This window comes from Meriones unguiculatus, chromosome 14 (genome assembly GCF_030254825.1).
Source record: "Meriones unguiculatus strain TT.TT164.6M chromosome 14, Bangor_MerUng_6.1, whole genome shotgun sequence".
NCBI lineage: Eukaryota > Metazoa > Chordata > Mammalia > Rodentia > Muridae > Meriones > Meriones unguiculatus.
Window position 1 is genome coordinate 53,910,819 of NC_083361.1, and position 17,531 is coordinate 53,928,349.

At 38.0% G+C, this 17,531-nt stretch overlaps 1 protein-coding gene across 7 annotated transcripts in view; it reads right to left on the reverse strand.

Moving 5' to 3' along the window:
* Tjp1 (tight junction protein 1) overlaps positions 1 to 17,531 on the reverse strand; it is a 241,628-nt gene that overhangs the window by 43,234 nt on the left and 180,863 nt on the right. For all 7 annotated transcript variants that reach the window (XM_060367285.1, XM_060367284.1, XM_060367288.1 and 4 more), the window contains 6 exons: positions 8,548 to 8,672; positions 7,686 to 7,788; positions 4,964 to 5,240; positions 1,671 to 1,774; positions 1,112 to 1,280; positions 754 to 901 (listed from right to left, as the gene is read on the reverse strand). In XM_060367285.1, the coding sequence (XP_060223268.1) occupies positions 754 to 901; positions 1,112 to 1,280; positions 1,671 to 1,774; positions 4,964 to 5,240; positions 7,686 to 7,788; positions 8,548 to 8,672 (926 nt within the window). The remainder of the gene's footprint in view (positions 1 to 753; positions 902 to 1,111; positions 1,281 to 1,670; positions 1,775 to 4,963; positions 5,241 to 7,685; positions 7,789 to 8,547; positions 8,673 to 17,531) is intronic.

A 17,531-nucleotide genomic window follows, 5' to 3' on the forward strand; every position in this document is an offset into this window, starting at 1 on the left:
TTCCTCTCTGTGAGTTCAAGTGTCTCTGCTTCCAGAGATGCTGTGTGTCCCAGCATCATTCTGTGTACATCCATGTTACTGAAAGTGATGGGAGTTCCTGCTTTCAGCACTGAATAATTATTCTATCACATATGCAGGTCTCTCTTTTTATCCATGGTAAACAGGCTGACTCTTTACTGTGATTACTGTAAAGATCTAGCCCAATGTAGGGTTGTGGGTATTTAAGGATGGTCACTTTCTCTCTTCCTGTTAAGACACTCAGAAAGAGAGTCTTATAGTGGTTCTGGTCTTAATTCTGTGAAGAACAAACTATCTTCCCTAGTGGCCATCAAGCAGAATACAGCCATGCCCACTCATTTATATACTGCTGCTTCTCTGCTATAAGTCAGAACTGAGCAGTGGCAAAGACTTCCTGGTTTGCCTGTCTATTAAATGTATTACCTAGCATCTTGAGAGGGAAGGGGGATGGGGAGCCAGGCAGTGGTGGTGCAAGCCTTTAATCCCAGCCCAGCGCTTGGGAGAGAGAGGCAGGCTGATTTCTGAGTTCAAAGATAGCCTGGTCTACAGAGCAAGTACCAGGACAGCCAGGGATGCACAGAGAAACCTTGTTACAAACAAAAAACCTGACTGTCTTCTATTTAAACAAGTGTTTACACCAAGGAAGAAAAATGGATCTTAAATAATAAAAGTCTATCTTCTAATTTTATTTATAAATAGCTCTCTATATACTTTGTTTTCAATAAAACCCATTACCTGCCATTGCTGGGCTGCTGTGGAGACTGTCTGGAATGATCAGAGGGTTCTGAGCGGTGGTCAGGAGATCGTGACTGGCTGCGGCGGGGAGGCCTGTCGTGAGAGCGACCTGAATGATCTGATGCTAGAGACTGAATTTCTGAAATGTCTGTTAAATAAAAAGAATACTTCCCATGAAATGATTATGATAAAGTACTTCAATAATATTAGAAATAAGCTAAGAGTAGGTCACATGACATGACTTAAGCATTAATATCATCTTCAGTAATCAAACCAGAACTACAGCAAACTATCTACCCAATTCTCCTATACTTTAAGAAATAAACCAATGGGACCCTCCAAAAAGAACTGTACTCACCATCTCTTTCGGAGGCATTAGCAGAATGGATACTGTCAGAAAGATCAGGGACATTCAATAAGGTAGCACGCTCATCTCTTTGAACTACCATTTTTAACTTGCCTTTAGATCTTTCTATCAATGTTTTTGCATCTGTCAATGACATATTTTCTGTCACAGTACCATTTATCTGCAACAGAAAGAAACTACAGGTTGAAAAGTAAACAACAAAATACAAACTAAAACTTAAGTCTGATCTGCTCCAGGAAAGGACATACTCCTCAGATCACCGGAAGACCTAATACTACCTTAATACTTTCCTACATTATCAAAGGCATTCCTATACGAAAACCAGAAAGCATTTCAATAGTGTCTAGAACAATTATCAAAATTATCCTGGTGAATGATAAATATTTGCAGCAATTAATTCTCTCAGGTTAACCCCATACCTCATAATGGGCAGGGCAAATGCTGATTATTCTCTGTGGTAAAACTGCTTCAAACACAAGCAGATGTTACACAATAACTCTAAAATTTGCTTTCCATTTTTAGTTCATTATAATGTACAATATGACTATACCTTCAAGACAACATCCCCTTCTTGGATGTTACCATCTCTTGCTGCCAAACTATCTTGTGAAATTTCCTTTACGAATATATGGCTGGCCAATCGAAGACCATATTCTGGAAGAATACATTTAAATATCTTTAGTTCAAAATCCTAAAACAATTAAGTACAGTTTAAATTGTAAGATCAAAAATTACTGTCCTTATGAGTCACCTTGCACCTAAGGCCATTATCTTTAAATCATCGAAAAGTCTGCAATGTCATGAAAAGGCAAAGTAAAACATAGTTCAAAGAAATGATACTATGTGTTCTCATCTTACTGAAAAGGTCCTAAAAAATAGTAACCATTTTTTTTTCTGATTATGTCATGTAATGACATACTAGCGTCTTACATTGTTTAGTGTGAAGAGCTTGGGCTTGAAAAACTCTGAAGTCTGATAATACTTCGGTAGTGACTGCTGTGAATCAAACACTAGTTTTCTTTTCCTTGGCTCCTAGGTGTGTACAAACCTCTACTGAAGAGAAACTCAAACATTTTAGTACAGTCTACTCCAACTCATGCAATGGTTCACAACTAGTCAAACGATGTGAATGGGAGTTAATTACAGTGTTCTCTCATTTATGCAGCCCACAATGGACCAGGAAATGGTAATTTTATTGGTGGGGAAAGGATTAGAGTTAAGGAAATGACAAAAAAAAATTCATTAAAAAAATAAAAACCCAAGCCAGGTATGGCAGAGCACACACAATGCCCACACTCAGTGGATGAATCAGGACAGGGCTGTGGACAGTACAGTAAAGACTCTATCTCAGTAAGACAGACAATCAAAACAAAAGCTGTAATTATCAGTCCTGTGTCAAGAGAAAAAGAATGGCTCTAGTTCCATGAAAGGACACTGCATTTTAAAAGAAACAAAATTCATTCAAAACCCAAACTGAAAAGCCAGGATGAAAAACAAAAAGTCTTTAATCTAGGATAAACTATGAAGCCTGCCATGCAAAAGTCTAATAAATGGTCTATCACAGTTAAAATTTAACTCAAGGTAAATATCCAGAGTATACTCACAAGCAGAACTAGTACCAGCATAGAAAAATAATGACATTAGGAGATCCAGGAAGGTAATGGTAAGTGTTTTGAAAATAGCCATTTCATCATAGAAAAATAAAGAACTAAGGAAATATTTTAATTCACAATTAAAAGGTTAAAAGTGAGCTGGACAGTGGTAGCACATGCCTTTAATCCCAGCAGCACTTGGGAGGTAGAGGCAGGTGGCAGATCTTTGTTAATTCAAAGCTAGCCCTGGTCTACAGAGCTAGTTCTGTGAGAGCCAAGGCTACACAAAGAAACCCTGTCTTAAAAACCAAAAGAGGGGGGAAAAAAAGGTTACAACTGGATTGATGCATGCCTCTAATCATGGCACTTCAGAGGCAGAGGCAGACAGGTGGATCTCTGTGAGTTCAAAGCCAGCCTGATCTACATAGTATTCCAGGACAGCCAGAGCTACACAGTGAGACCCTGTCTTAAAACAAAACAATGAAAAAAGGCTTCAAATGATCAACATAGAAATGGAAGCCAAAATATTACTTGTTTATCAGTTTACTCCTTTTATTTTAGGTATTTCTTTAGGTATACAGCAATTCTATGCAGTCACAACAAATTAAAGCAACAGATCAGACAGTTTCTATGCCTTGGCAACTTACAAAGCAGAGCAAAAGATGTTACCATGGTAATTTACTAGTGCAACAAAGTACTCAAACATCGAGACTAAATATGCATATCTATCAGGGTCAGAGAAGGCCTCTGTAAGAAAGAAATACCGACGCTAAACCTGCACCCACGAACACTAAAACTAAGCCTAAAGGGCTTAGTTATGCACAGGAGGCCCGAGGGTATTCAAAACAAATATACCGGAGTTTGAAGAAAGGAACATGGCAGGTATGACAAAGTCCTAAGTCTAGGACAACTGACACTGCTACAAACCCAAGTGGAAGCAACTATGATGGAACCTTCAGAAAAGTCTCCAGAGTTTACTGAACGGAACCCACAGGCCAATCACAAAACTTAAAGTCCAGCTGCTCTCTAGCAGCAGCCTGGGAAGAAAATGGCAGTGGAGAAGGACAGAAGTAGGACAGGTAAAGTGGTATGAAGGAAATTAGGATATGCTCAAGATGTTAAGGCTAAGTACTAAATCATCTGTACTTAGCTGACTGAGAAACTGAATTGATAGGAATACAGCTGAAGAAATCCTTCATTAGAAACACACACACATAAATGAAGAATAAGATGTGATTCCCTTGAGATGTAGCTAATGCTGAGGAATCCCTATGGATAGCCGAGTATGTCTAAGCTGAGAACACAAAAGTATACTAGTTTGGACTAGAAAAGTAAATGATGACATGAGCAGTGCACTGAGGTAATGGGGATGAATGAGACTCTCTACAGAAAAAACAAAAATCACAGTAAGTCAAAGAAAAGATTCCTGGGCAGAAAACTAGAGTGTTTATAGGTAGAATTATGGACATGAAAAGCACTGGGAACTTCAGAAAGGTGAGTATTACAGAAGTCCAAAGATGACACTGTTCTAAATATTAGGTTAACTGTGAAATAGTACTAAAAAGGCTTAGAGGAGATTGTGAATAGCTTTGGATTGGGGGCAGGTACTAGAAGAGAGAGAGTTCAAGTGCAAGTGTCAAGGAAGGACCAACACCAATGCAGGCTTCCCTGGGGAGTGGAAGAGAGTCAGCGACAAGTCTTGTGAATGAGGTTACAGCAACGCTAACCTTCAAAATACTTTCTTCAACATCTCTGAAATCAAAATGATCAGTCACACATAACTAAAAGCAACAGGGAGCAAACAGCTATTTTAAAAGCTAATAACTTGATGTTAAAGAAAGTAATTAGGCTTCAGTTTAAAAATGTTAATTCCATTTATGAATTAGCCTATCTCTCCCCTCCAAATAAATCCTTAGATTTCTTCCCATGATCATACTACTATTAATCCAAACAGTGAAGAAAAACACAGCATTTCAATTCAGTGAGAGTGTGACATTTCTTGCTAGCATAGCATAATTTGAATTTGGCTATTCCTATCACAATAAAACCAAAATTCAACTAATAGTTTGCTCCAACAAAATGGATTTGAGAAAATGTCTCAATGTCTGCCTTAACAGGATTTGACTCTTCGCAAGAGAACATGACTAGAAAGAGAAACAGAATAAAACCGATAGGAAATGTGTTCATTGTATTTTTTGTTAAAACTAGCTTGAAAAGTTTCATGTGAAAACAATAGAAGAGTTAGTGATACCTTCATTTTTCCGAGACTTCACCAATGTGACCTTGGTGGGTTTGGCGGGCTGGCTGGAGGCCACTGACCGCCTGTCTGAACGAGGGGACAGGCTCCTCTCTCTACTTGCACTTCTATCCCTTGCCCAGTTCTTCTCACTCCTTCTGTTAACTAAAGCACCACGGCCGCTTCTTGGATCATGTACATCCTCATCATAACTATCATCCTCATTATCAGATACGGGCTCAGGGTCTGGACGACTTACAGGGATCTGAACTTTCTTCTTCCTTCGGATGGTCTACAATAAAAAGAGATAATAAACTGAGTGACTTTCATGTACTCTCCATTCATGAGAAGCATACATTTCTCTTGACCTATACTAACTAATTTACATACAAAGGGAGATAATATAGTAGTCACACCAATACATTTCCACAATGGCTGTTTTCCATTCTCTTACAGATCTGGCTAAACAACAGATTTGGAATAATAATTTTACTAAATCCTCCCATAATTCATAACAATTTTTCAAGTGGTAAGAATCACAAGGTTACAGAGAATTAATAATTGTTGGTGTGTGGAATGAAGAACTGGAACTTACTCTAAGCATATCACATATCTTACAGATGCTTTGTAACCAAAACCACAACAAGCTCAAGCCTAACCTCATTCCTTAATCAAAATTTGATAGTGCATCATTATCAAGATCTACAATTGTCCTAACAGACTACTAAGGGATATATTTATTTATCACAAACTAATGCACAACTTACTCTGTGGGAGCTCATGGGCTCAGCATACTTCCCCAACACAAACTGCATTCTTTTTTTTTTTTTTTTCTGTGCTGGTCCAATTTATAACTTCGTGCATGAGTGCAAGCTCGTTCTTGCATTCTTCCTCAGTGTTCCCTGTCCACTCACTTCTTTGTTCTAAGTTCGAGAACTATGTGGATCTTCTGACTGTGCAGTTCTATGATCCCGGAAGCCACTTGGCTCCCTCAGAACGGTACACTGGTTTTCCTCAGGAGCCTGCAAGAACTTCTTGGGGAACACTTGTTTTCTTCTGACACCTTTAGCTACTCAAACTTTTCGCTTATTTCTGATTCCTCCATCCTCTCCTGTTTTCTCAATCACCGGCTTTCTCACGGCTTCACTTGCAGTCACATTTAAATGACTTTCTATTGGCTTCTTCCCCTCATCTGCCATGATAAACACCAGATGTGTTTTGACATAATAAAAATACTTATTGATTAGGCCATCTATAAACTCATTCTATTAGCAGAATTCTTACTCCTGCTCAGCAATCCTTTCATCTACATCTTGCTCCCTCTCAACCAAATTGCCTAACACAGGCTGGTCTTTTTAATCTGTCACAAAGGCCTCAGTTCCTCAGCCTGCTTTAGAGTCACTGTTGTTTCACTCCTACCCTCTTCTAAAATCTTTTCAATGTCTCTCATTTATTTAATGTTTTCTTCTTGTGCTCTCAAGGTCAAGTGGTTCACTCTGTATGTGAATAAAACCTTAACATTAGGGCTTGTTCTCATCAATACCCACTTCTAAGAGGTATTCTTGTTGGTTATCATCCTATGTGTCTTGTAGCTTTAGTCCCTCCCAAATTACCTCAAATCTGCTCTGCCTAATAATATTGTCTTGTTATTCTCTTCCATATTATATTCTTTCCTGGCTAAGAATCTTCTAATGCTGAGTCAACACTAAAGATTACTGGCTTCTTACCTCCCAGATTAACCAGAGTGGGTCTTTTTGGAGAAAACAAATAATGTTTGAAGTTGGAAGACAGGTAGCAAGAGAAGCCAGCACATGGAAAAGACAAGCAATGTGCTTTTAAGAAAGGAGAAAAGACAGCAGCTTTCTTCTCTGTTTCACCTCTTTGGCTTTAAGACAGTAACTTGAAATGCACCCTTAACAACTCTTCATTGACAAATCTTGGCTTTTTCTGTTCAACACACCACAGTTAACAAGAGTGGTAGATGATATGGGTTCAGAGAAGGAAGGTAATACTTTCCTGGTAAACAAAGGACCACAGGCACTTTCACACTATTAGGAAGATCCAGGCTAACATAAGTACATAAAAGAAAATGCAATATTAAGCCACAAGACTCTACTCCCTCTCCTTTTATAACTGAAAAGAAAATTTTTATCTGAACATAGATTACATACATAGTACATATGTTTACAGGTATGCCTGGCATTTAGTTGCTTGTTCCCATTTTGATTTTGTTGTTACTGTTGTTGAGTCTCCTGCCTGCTTGCCAAAAGCTAGGATGCTTTAGGCCTGTTTACATCAGTGAGGAATCCTTGAGCTTTAAAGCATTGAACAAACTGGAAATTGCAACATGTCACATACTGAACTGAAAAGTCTGTGTTTTGTGTTTTTTAATAAAAATTTTCAAAAAGTTAAAAAAAATAGAAATTGTTCACTTGGCAACAACTAAGTTTAGAACTGCCTTTTCATTTCCTTAAAGGAGGTGAATCTGGGTGTGATGACACACACCTTTATCCCAGCACCTGGGAAGGCAGAGGCAGAAGGATCTGTGTGAATTTGAGACCATTCTGGTTTACACAGAGTTCCAGGACATCCAGGACTCACAGAGAGACCCTGTCTGAAAACAAAAGAGGGCCAGGAGGAGAATGTGAACCCAGCAGGGTGGGGTGGGGATTAAAATACTGCACAAGTATCAACAGTAGCTGATACTTCTACTAAATTGAACACAAAAGATACTCACAATTTTTGCATTTTTCCCACTTTTCCTTAGCTGCTGAACAGCAAAAGCATGCTCAACATTGTCCATTGATACTCCATTAACCATTGCAACTCGGTCATTTTCCCTAAGAAGAGGGGAAAGAGCACCAGAAAAACAAGTTAAAGAAAAGCACTTAAGACCTTTCTAAAGTCTTCTTTGAATGACAATTTAATCTGCTTGTCTTTAGAGCAATGATAAAGCAACATCAAATTTTACTGTCAGGTCTTTCACCAGGGCATTTAGCAACTAACCACAGAACATCAGTTTCTTTTTCTCTTGATGCACAGTGTTTCCTGAATAGAACAGGCACATGAACAAACAGATCACTGGTAGCTGAATCACAGCATTAGATGAAATTAAGTCACCAGCTAAGAGAGATGCCATCAGTAAGTATTAAATCTTTCTTCTTTTAAATGTCTTTGAAATCTTCTGATTATAGTATCAATTTTTCCTTCTTACCCTTCTTGGTATCTGTATTTCACCAATCTTTTTAGCATAGAGAAAAGGCAGACGTCAAGTAAGAGGCCCTCAAAAATCAGTGTCCACCTAAACTAGTTCTCTTTCACTCCTTTTACCATCACAGCTACTTTCTATTTAAAGTAAGCAATACGTAGCTAACCATTTGCACCACTGATAAAGATTTCTTAAGTATAAGTATATATTCACTTAAGGGAAAATAGTAACTAAGTACAGCACAAGCTGGGTATAAATAATCCAGAATCACTAACAAAATAGATCCATGATTGGGAACAGGAACAATGCGGGAGTGGGGGGGGGTGGGGAGACTGAGGTAGAGAAGGATGGATCAAGATCAGAATTAAAGAACAAAAGCCCAGACACTTACTGTAGCTGTCCTTCAGCTGGCCCTCCCTTTAGCACATCTGAAATCACTATGGAGGTTTCCCCACTCTGAAAATGAGGATTATCTCTTCCACCAGATATTGCGATTCCAAATCCAAACCCAGGAGCCTAAAATGGCAATTACAGTTAAGATAGTTTTATTAAGAACAAAAAAATCGCTCATTACAGCATATATAACGTAGAAACTGTAAATTGTAATCTTATTGCATCTGTGATTTCTACTCACTTGCCTGGTTATACATTACCATCATCAGTCCCTTCTACAAGAATGCATACTCCAGTAAATTATATACCAGATATAACAATATTAAAAATCTCAACTGCATAAATATTCCATGAGCACTAAATTGATTTTAAATTTTTAAACAGTAAGATTCTGAATTACTTTTGATTATCAGATGTCCTAAAGGGACACTGAGACCTGGATCAGAAATGACACACTTAACTTATATACATACCATCTGCCATTTTACTCAATTCAGCAATCACCTTAAAAATCAAGTATTACGTATTTCAACTTCCTCCAATTATTCTAGAAGAAAATCTCTACACAGTAACACTCTAATGTCCTATATACACTGTATTTTCTAGGAAATGGATCAGTTTTTAATCAACCATTTTTCTTTATATTTGTAGTAAATAAAGTATAATAAGCTACAAATTTTCTGTAAGAACTAAAATATCTGTAACAGTGACTCAATGGCTCAGTACAGAAAGAAACTCCAAGTATTTCTAAATGTCAGGACTATACTCCAGCCTTGTTTCTGAACACACAGCATGTGCATTCTGCCCTGTGGATGCCATTGTGCTCAGAAAATGACAATACCTCAGTTCACATTCAGGATGTTACTGTAAGTGTTTCTACTGTACGTAAAACTTTCTGCTCTTACAGACACATATTTCACAGAAAACAACTAATTTACCATCATTTGTCAGAATTTAAGTATCAAGTTAGTGTATCTTTGGGTTATATTGTGTTTGAATGTTTGATTTTAAAGCTTGCTATTTGAGCCAGGTAGAGTTGTACAAACATGTGAGCCTGGCACTGGGGAAGTGGAGGCAGGTGGATCAAAAGTTCATGGTCATCTTTGTAGATTCAAAGCAAGCTTGAGGAACAGAGACCTTGCCTTTAAAAAATAGAACCAAAAAAAAATTGCTATTTGTGTTGCTGCTGTCAATTTCATAAAAAAACTGCTCAAGGAGTTTTGGATTAGAATTAGGACAGAATACTCAAATACACAGCAATAGAAGAGGACTCCTGATATTGACATCTGCCACGTATGTGCACATACAATGTTATTCAAATAATAAAGATAACATTATAGTTATTAATAAAGTATACAATAGCAATGGGTTTCCCAATAAACCAATTTTGCCCCACAGGTATAAATGCCCTTATTACATAGAATTTATGTGGGACAGGCTATATTTATAACAAACTGTCATTGTCTAGTTCCATATTGACAGTATTTGTACACTGCTAAAGGGCATGCAAATGAAGTGAGGGTTTGACAATTACTAAGCCTGTACAAATATATTATGTCTTGACAGAACAAACTGATTTCTAACAATGTATTGTTATTTTTATACATACTAAATGCTAAATACTCTATTACATAGACACTGCACATCTTATTGCTCATTCATTAGCAAATGGGTATTTGTGTTATTTCTACTTTTGGTTGCTCTGACTATTCACATAACTTATTAAGTGAATATCTGTTTTCACTTCCTTTAGCTATATTTCTAGAAGCAGAATTGCTGGGTCACATGGTAGCTCTAGTTAACTTCTAAAGCATTCCTAAATTGTTTTCTATGATGGTGTCATTTACATTAGTAGCAGCAATGTACAAAAGTGCCAACTGATCTACTTTCTTGACAACCTTTTCTACTATTCTCACAGCCACATTAACAGTTATGAAGGGAGAGCTCACAAGGCTTTGATGGTATTTTCCCTTTATACTGAGCATCTCTTCATGTGCTTACTGTACATTTCTGTATCTCTGAAAAATATCTAGTCAAATCTTTTACTCATTTCTCATCTGAGTCTTTGTATTACTGGGTTGTAAGAGTGCAGAGAACAAACTTCAAACATCCTTAATTAATATATAATTTGTTCTCTCGATCTATGTTATCGTCTCACTTTTTCGATGGTGTCCTTTCAAACACCAATGTTTCCAATTTTGATTACACCCAATTTGATTATGCCTGTTTCCTCTTTTGTTTTAGGCTTCTGACATCATATACAATAAAGCATTTCCTAATCTGAGGTCAACATCTATTCTTCTATTTTGAAGTTCTAGGATTTGAGGGACACCTGGGCCTATGATTCGTTTTATGTTCATTTTGCACATGTGTAGCAAGAAATCCACGTTCACTGCTTTATGTAGCTGTTTATGAGAGCTGTTTAGCTCTTCTGACACCATCTAAAGATCCACACCCCCTGCACTGTCCTGAAACCATCATTCCAAGTTTCCCTCTTATTCAATCAGTTCCTTAGTAAAAGACTTACCGGCTCACCTACAGATTCCCTAATATCTTTGCTTATGTAATTTCATCCTCTTAAAACTTTACCATAATACTTTAGTATGAAAATAGAAATAGCTAACTCATTCCTGAGCACTTAGTTTATTTCTCAGAGGATTTTAAAATACAGCAACTTCTGTATTTGGCTAAGTTTGGCTGAAAATGAAGTGGAGTGTTATGATGAAGAAGTAGAGCACTGGCTCAAACCACCTAAATATTAGTTAAGAGAGCAAACACCTTCAGCAATAGATGACACTTGCTAAAAAAACGTGGTTGGTCTTGCCTAAAATATGCTCAAATTGTAAAATGTGCACATTTTATAGCAGCAAAAGGAAAAGTACATAATTTTAAAATTCTGATTACATGTTAAAATGATACTTTGATTGACTTAAATAAGAGTTTATGAAAATTTTCAACCATTTTTTAAAATATGAAGACTAAAATCTTTTATCTTCTAAATGCGGGTTGTATTAAAATATTACTGGACAGTCCTGCTGATCTCTTAGGAGTGTCTTTGTGGACCACTATTATTTCATAGGCCCACTAAATTTTATTGGATGTAACTAACGAGATACAAAACTAAGATTTCACACCCTGAAGAGGTTATAATACACCACAATGGGACAGACTATTGCATGAGGTATGTATTTAGCTGTCCCAAAGACCAACACTGAATGCAAAAAAAATGATCAAGTTTGACTTGTTTCCTCCTAATTCCAGGCTCTTTTGAGAGTGCTTGGCATAGAGTGAACACCCAGAAAATAGAAATGAACTGGACCTGAGTACTTGGGAAACTAAGGCACTAAGATTCCTGTTTGAAGCCAGCCAGACCTACTTATTAAGTTCAAGGGAAAACTACACAGCAAAATCCTGACTAAAACACACTACAAAGCAAAAAAAGGAACTGTATTTCAATGGTTTCTACTATTAAAAGATAACCCAAGTTTCCTTTAAGAACACAAATGAAAGACCAAGTCCCATCATATGTTATTCTTGATAGTAAAGAGAAAAACTAAAGTACTCTAAGCCAGAGGACTTTGATCCATTTAAATGCTATGTCATTCATTTAATTATGGATTTGTCATTATTTTGTATTTGTGTTCCCTCAGTCACTATCATGTTACCATCACATAGTAACAAACATTTCCATTTCTGTGAAAGAATGTCTTAAAAGTATAAAAGCATCTCAAACTGGTCCATTTTTCAAAATGGTGTTCCAAGCCTACCCTAAGCCAAAGGATTCAGAATCTTTGGTGAGAAGGATAACCTAGCTGATTCTTTCTTTCCAATAAATCTGGAAAGCTGTTGCTCTAGGTCAGTGTCAGAAAACTATGGTCCAAAGGTCAAATTTGTCCAGGTTGCAATTTATTCTGTTTGCTTTTTTACTGTGTGCACACAGGCACACATGCATATGTGTGCCCGTATGGAGGTCAGGTATCAACCTTGATGTCAGCCCTCAGGAGATAACATTCACTTTTTGAGATAAGGTTTCTCACTGGCCTAGGGTTTGCTCATTAGGCTAGATTTGTCTGCCAGTGAGCCCAGCTTTCTATTCCCCAGTGCTGGGATTATAAACACATGACAACTCACCTAGCTTTTACACACATAATTTCTTCACTTTATATCCCAATTGTAACCCCCTAGCTTTCTCACATGGGGCTATCAAACTAAGGTCTTTATGCTTGTACATAGGCAAGTATTTACTAACTCAACTATTCGTCAGCCTGTCTAATTCTCTACTCTTATAAATATGGTTTTATTAGAATATAGCCATTCTTTTACCTACTACATACATATATAATGAAGTATATATGTGTGTGTATATATATATATATATATATATGTATATATACATATATACTTGTATACATATATACATATATGTGTGTGTATATATATACACATATATGTATATAGGTGTATATGTATATGTGTGTATATATATACACACATATATGTATATAGGTATACATATATAGGTATATGAGGGTAAATTTTTTTTTTAATTTCTGGAGAAATCTCCAAACTGATTTCCATAATGAAAAATTGCACCCCCAGCAGCAGTGAATAAAAGTTCCTCTCTCCACATCCTAACACTGTTAGATTTGTTGATGACAGCCATTCTGATTAGCATAAGGAGTATCTCAAAGGAGTTTAAGTTGCATTTCCTTGATGACTAGTGATATCTAATACCCTTAAAATAGTCATGGCCATTTGAGTTTCTTTTTTGAAAACTATCTATTTAATCTACTTGCCCATTTGTTGATTGGCAGGTTTGTTTCCTTTCATTTCTGCAGTTATTTGTTAGATTCTGCATATTAGCCCCTTGTCTGCCGTGCAGCTGTCAAAGGTTGTCCCCCGTTCTATCTGTGGGCTCTGCTTATAGTTTCCTTGCTGTAGAAAAATCTTTCATTTTCGTGTAGACCTATCTGTTGATAATTTGGGTTAATTCCTGTGCTGTCAGTGTTTATCACCTGTGTTTCCTTATAAAACTTTTAGTGTTTCACACTTTAAAGTTTGATACATTCTGAACTGACTTGTTTATAGGAAGAAAAATACAAATCTCATTTCATTCTTCTGCAGGTAGAATACCAGTTTTACCAACATTTGTTGAATAAGTTGTATTTTATTCAATGTATATTTTTGCCTCTTTTGTCAAAAATTAAGTGGCTGAGATTCTCCTGTTCTACTTATAGGTTCTATTCCATTGATCTTTCTGTCCCCCCCCCTTTTTTTTTAGCAGTACCAGCCTCTTTATCACTGTAGTTATATAGTATAACATAAAGTCATGTACCATAACATCCCCAACATAGTTTTTTCTTCTTGGGACTCCTTTGGCTATCTGTGCTATATCTGTTTCCATATGAACTACTGTATTGTTTTTTTTTTCAATACCCGTGACATGGAAATTTTCACAGGTATTGCATCATTCTATGAATTAGGTAATATAAACACTTTCATAATATTAATTCTGCCCATCCAAGAACAGAGTATTTCTCCATGAACTCGAATCTTCTGTAACTTCCTTTTTAGATATTATGAAAATTTCCCTGAAGACATCTTTCATTTCCTTGGTTAGGTATATTCCTAAATACTTAAATGGGGGGGGGGGGGGGGGTTGGAAGCATTTGAATGAAATATTTTTCCTAACTTCTTTCTTGGAGAGTAGACTGTTAATATAAAGGAAAGCTGCTGAGTTTTTTATATTGATTTTGCGTCCTTCAACTTTACTGTGTTTGGGTCCAAAACTTTTCTAGTAGACTAAACAAGGTATTTTCTATAAAGAATTAGATGAGATCATATACTCTCAGAAAGAAAAAAACCATGATCTAACATGCAAAATCAAGCCAGTAATGTATGTATGTAAACAAATGAATGTGTGGGTACAGTGTATGGCATAAAGAGAACAAGAAACGCTAAATATAAGGTGATGAAGGGGTAAACGTGGGTAATATGCATGAGCTATGAAAGAGGATATAAAGCTAATTGTTTTCTAGTTCTAAGTCTGTCGTGATTTTTTGGTTTGGGTAGTTTTTAAGTGCATAAAATATATGTGATACTGAAAGTAAAACGCATTGTGAAGCTCTAATAGCTTCCATTTCAAATGCCTATCCCAACTGTATTCTAACACTGAGAACAGAATGTGAGTGGGCCAAATCACCCATTAGAAACTGGAGGTATAATTTACCATTATCACATTACATTTCTCCTATTAGTGCATTAGTTATAAGAAAACTGAAAGAAAGAATGCATATATTAGTTAAAAGCATGATTCAGGGGCTAGGGAGATGGCTTATTTTACATAAGCATGGGGATCTTAGTATGGATCCCCAGGACCCACATAAAACCTGGGTATGCCAACTGTGTACCTTCAACCCTCGTGCTACGAGGCAGTGAAGACAGGCAGATTCTTGGAGGTTTTTGTCAAACCAAACACACATACACACGATAGGTGATTTTTAAAATTGTTTCTCCTATGTGCTGTTTTCTTTGATAGTGTTAGAAGTTAGGAATGAGGACATCTACAGTTCTGTGTCTCATTAGCTCTAGGCAAATGGGGCCGAATTCTGGTTAAGGAAACAGAGCATGCTTTCGGGTCTGTGTTGGAAGTGTCATCTCAACAATCTACATAGCAATCCTCAGGCAAATATGGCCGTGTGATGGCCAGTACAGGCTGCATTCAGTGTCTGGCTTCTTCCTGAGCTTTAGGAGATGCCAGTTCCCCGGTGAGGGTTCATGAGAGGTAAACAGATAAGAGGGGTATGTCAATTTCACAGCTCTTCGGTTTCCAAAAGGTGTTGAGTGTTGTGCTGGGAACACAGCACAGAAATGCCTCTGCCTCAGCAAAAACAGACCAGACTTCTTCACCTCTTTCCCTGAAGTAATAACTTTTCTTTTTTCCCCTCTTTTTATAATTTAGTATTTTCTTAGTTTTGTAAACGCTATTACTAAAAACGTAACACACCCAAATGAACCAGACCCAAAGTCTTCCCAACTCCAGGACAACCCTCCAGCCTTTCATAGCGCTCTAAAACGTTTCCAGCAGAAAAGTTTAAAGTTCCTGCATCTACAAGTGCAATCAAGTTCTACCTAGGATACAACAGGAATAAATCCTAAGCAGACTGCTGGGACTGTTTTTCTAAAGCATGGCTCAGATCTCTAAATTGTTCCTGGGAATGAGTTGGAAATTATTAATATCTGCTACCTGGAACACACAAATTAAAAAAAAAAAAATACTGGTAACTGTTGTTGCAGTAACACTGAAATCATGAATTTAAGATGTTATGAGAACACCAAGAGCTAAAGAACAAGGAAAGGTGATACTTTGTCCTTCACTCATTTTTGTTGTAGTTGTTGGGGGTGTTCAAGCCAGGGTTTCACCAAGAACTGTTTACCCATGGAGAGTACAATTATCAAAGGTCATATAGTAGATGACTACTCCATTTAAAAAAAAGTTCATTTATGACAAAGTGCATTAAAACAAAACAAACAAACAAAAAACCCCTGAAGGGTGGGATTGGGAGGGGATGAGGGAGGGGGCTACAGCTGGGATACAAAGTGAATAAATTATAATAAATTAAAAAAATAAAAAGCCTGAAGGCACAGGAGGCAGAGCAGGGGGAGGTAGGAGGAGTAGAGAGGGCAGCTACAGTGGCTGGGGAAGTGGGGGAGCCGCTGGGGTCTGCCCAGAGGGAGGGGGAGGTGGTGAGGGGGCAACCATTCAATGTGGGCCCACCCTACACACAGCTGCAGTACACGGGCGATGTCAGCTCTGCTTATGACCAGGTGCACAAGACTAGAGTGGCCATCGAGAAGATCAGTCCCTGCCAGCATCAAACCTACCGCCAGCGCACACTGAGCGAGATCTGTCTCTTGCTTCGATTCTGCCCTGAGTACGTCACCGGCATCCGAGACATCTTCCAAGCAACAAATGGTGCACATGCCTTAATCCCAGCACTCCAAAGGCAGACGCAAGTGGCTCTGAGTTGCAAGACAGCCAGAGCTACACAGAGAAAGCCTATCTCAAAAACAACAAAGCGCAAGTTGTGCAAGCCATGAGGAGCAAGGCAGTAGGCAGCATTCCTCTATGATCTGTTTCAGTCTCTGGCTCTAAGTTCTCACCCCAGAGTTCTTGCCCTGTCTTTCCTCAGTGATGAACTGGGGGGGGGGGGGGGGGGAGTCGGGGAAGAGAAGGAAAGGAAGAAAGGGAGAGAGAGCAAGAAAGGAAGATAGAGAGAAAAAAAGGAAAGAAGGAAGGAAGGAAGGAAGGAAGGAAGGAAGGAAGGAAGGACGGACAGGAAAGAAAGAAAGGAAAGCAAGAAAGCAAGAAGATCAGGACTTGTAAAATGAAGCTCTTCCTTCCAAGTTGATTTTGTCATGGTGTTTATAAATAGAAAGGAAAGTACAGATAGCATGTAATCAAAAGAAAGAAATGGAGATGACAAGCACATCAAAACACACTCAACAGGACTGGCCGCCAGGCTCACTGGTCAGTTTTCTACAATACAGGCACTGGGCTCAATCCCCAGGCTCACTGGTCAGTTTTCTACAATACAGGCACTGGGCTCAATCCCCAGGCTCACTGGTCAGTTTTCTACAATACAGGCACTGGGCTCAATCCCCAGGCTCACTGGGGCACTCGGGAGAGAACAGGGAATGAAGCGTGTAGTCTAGCTATCCCTGTGGTAAAATATTTGACAAGAGTCAGCTTAAAGAAGCGGTTTGCCTTATTTATGGATTAAGAAAGGATACAGTCTAGCAGTAGGAAGTACATGGTGGCGGAAGCGTAGGGCAGCTGGTAGCCTTTTCATCAGAAAGTGAAGATGTACTGCATGTACTCCACAAGATGCCTCCTTTGGATTAAGGACTACAGAAATGATACCACCCATATCCAGAAAGGGTCTTCCCCTTCAGCTAAACCTGTCCACAGATATGCCTCTC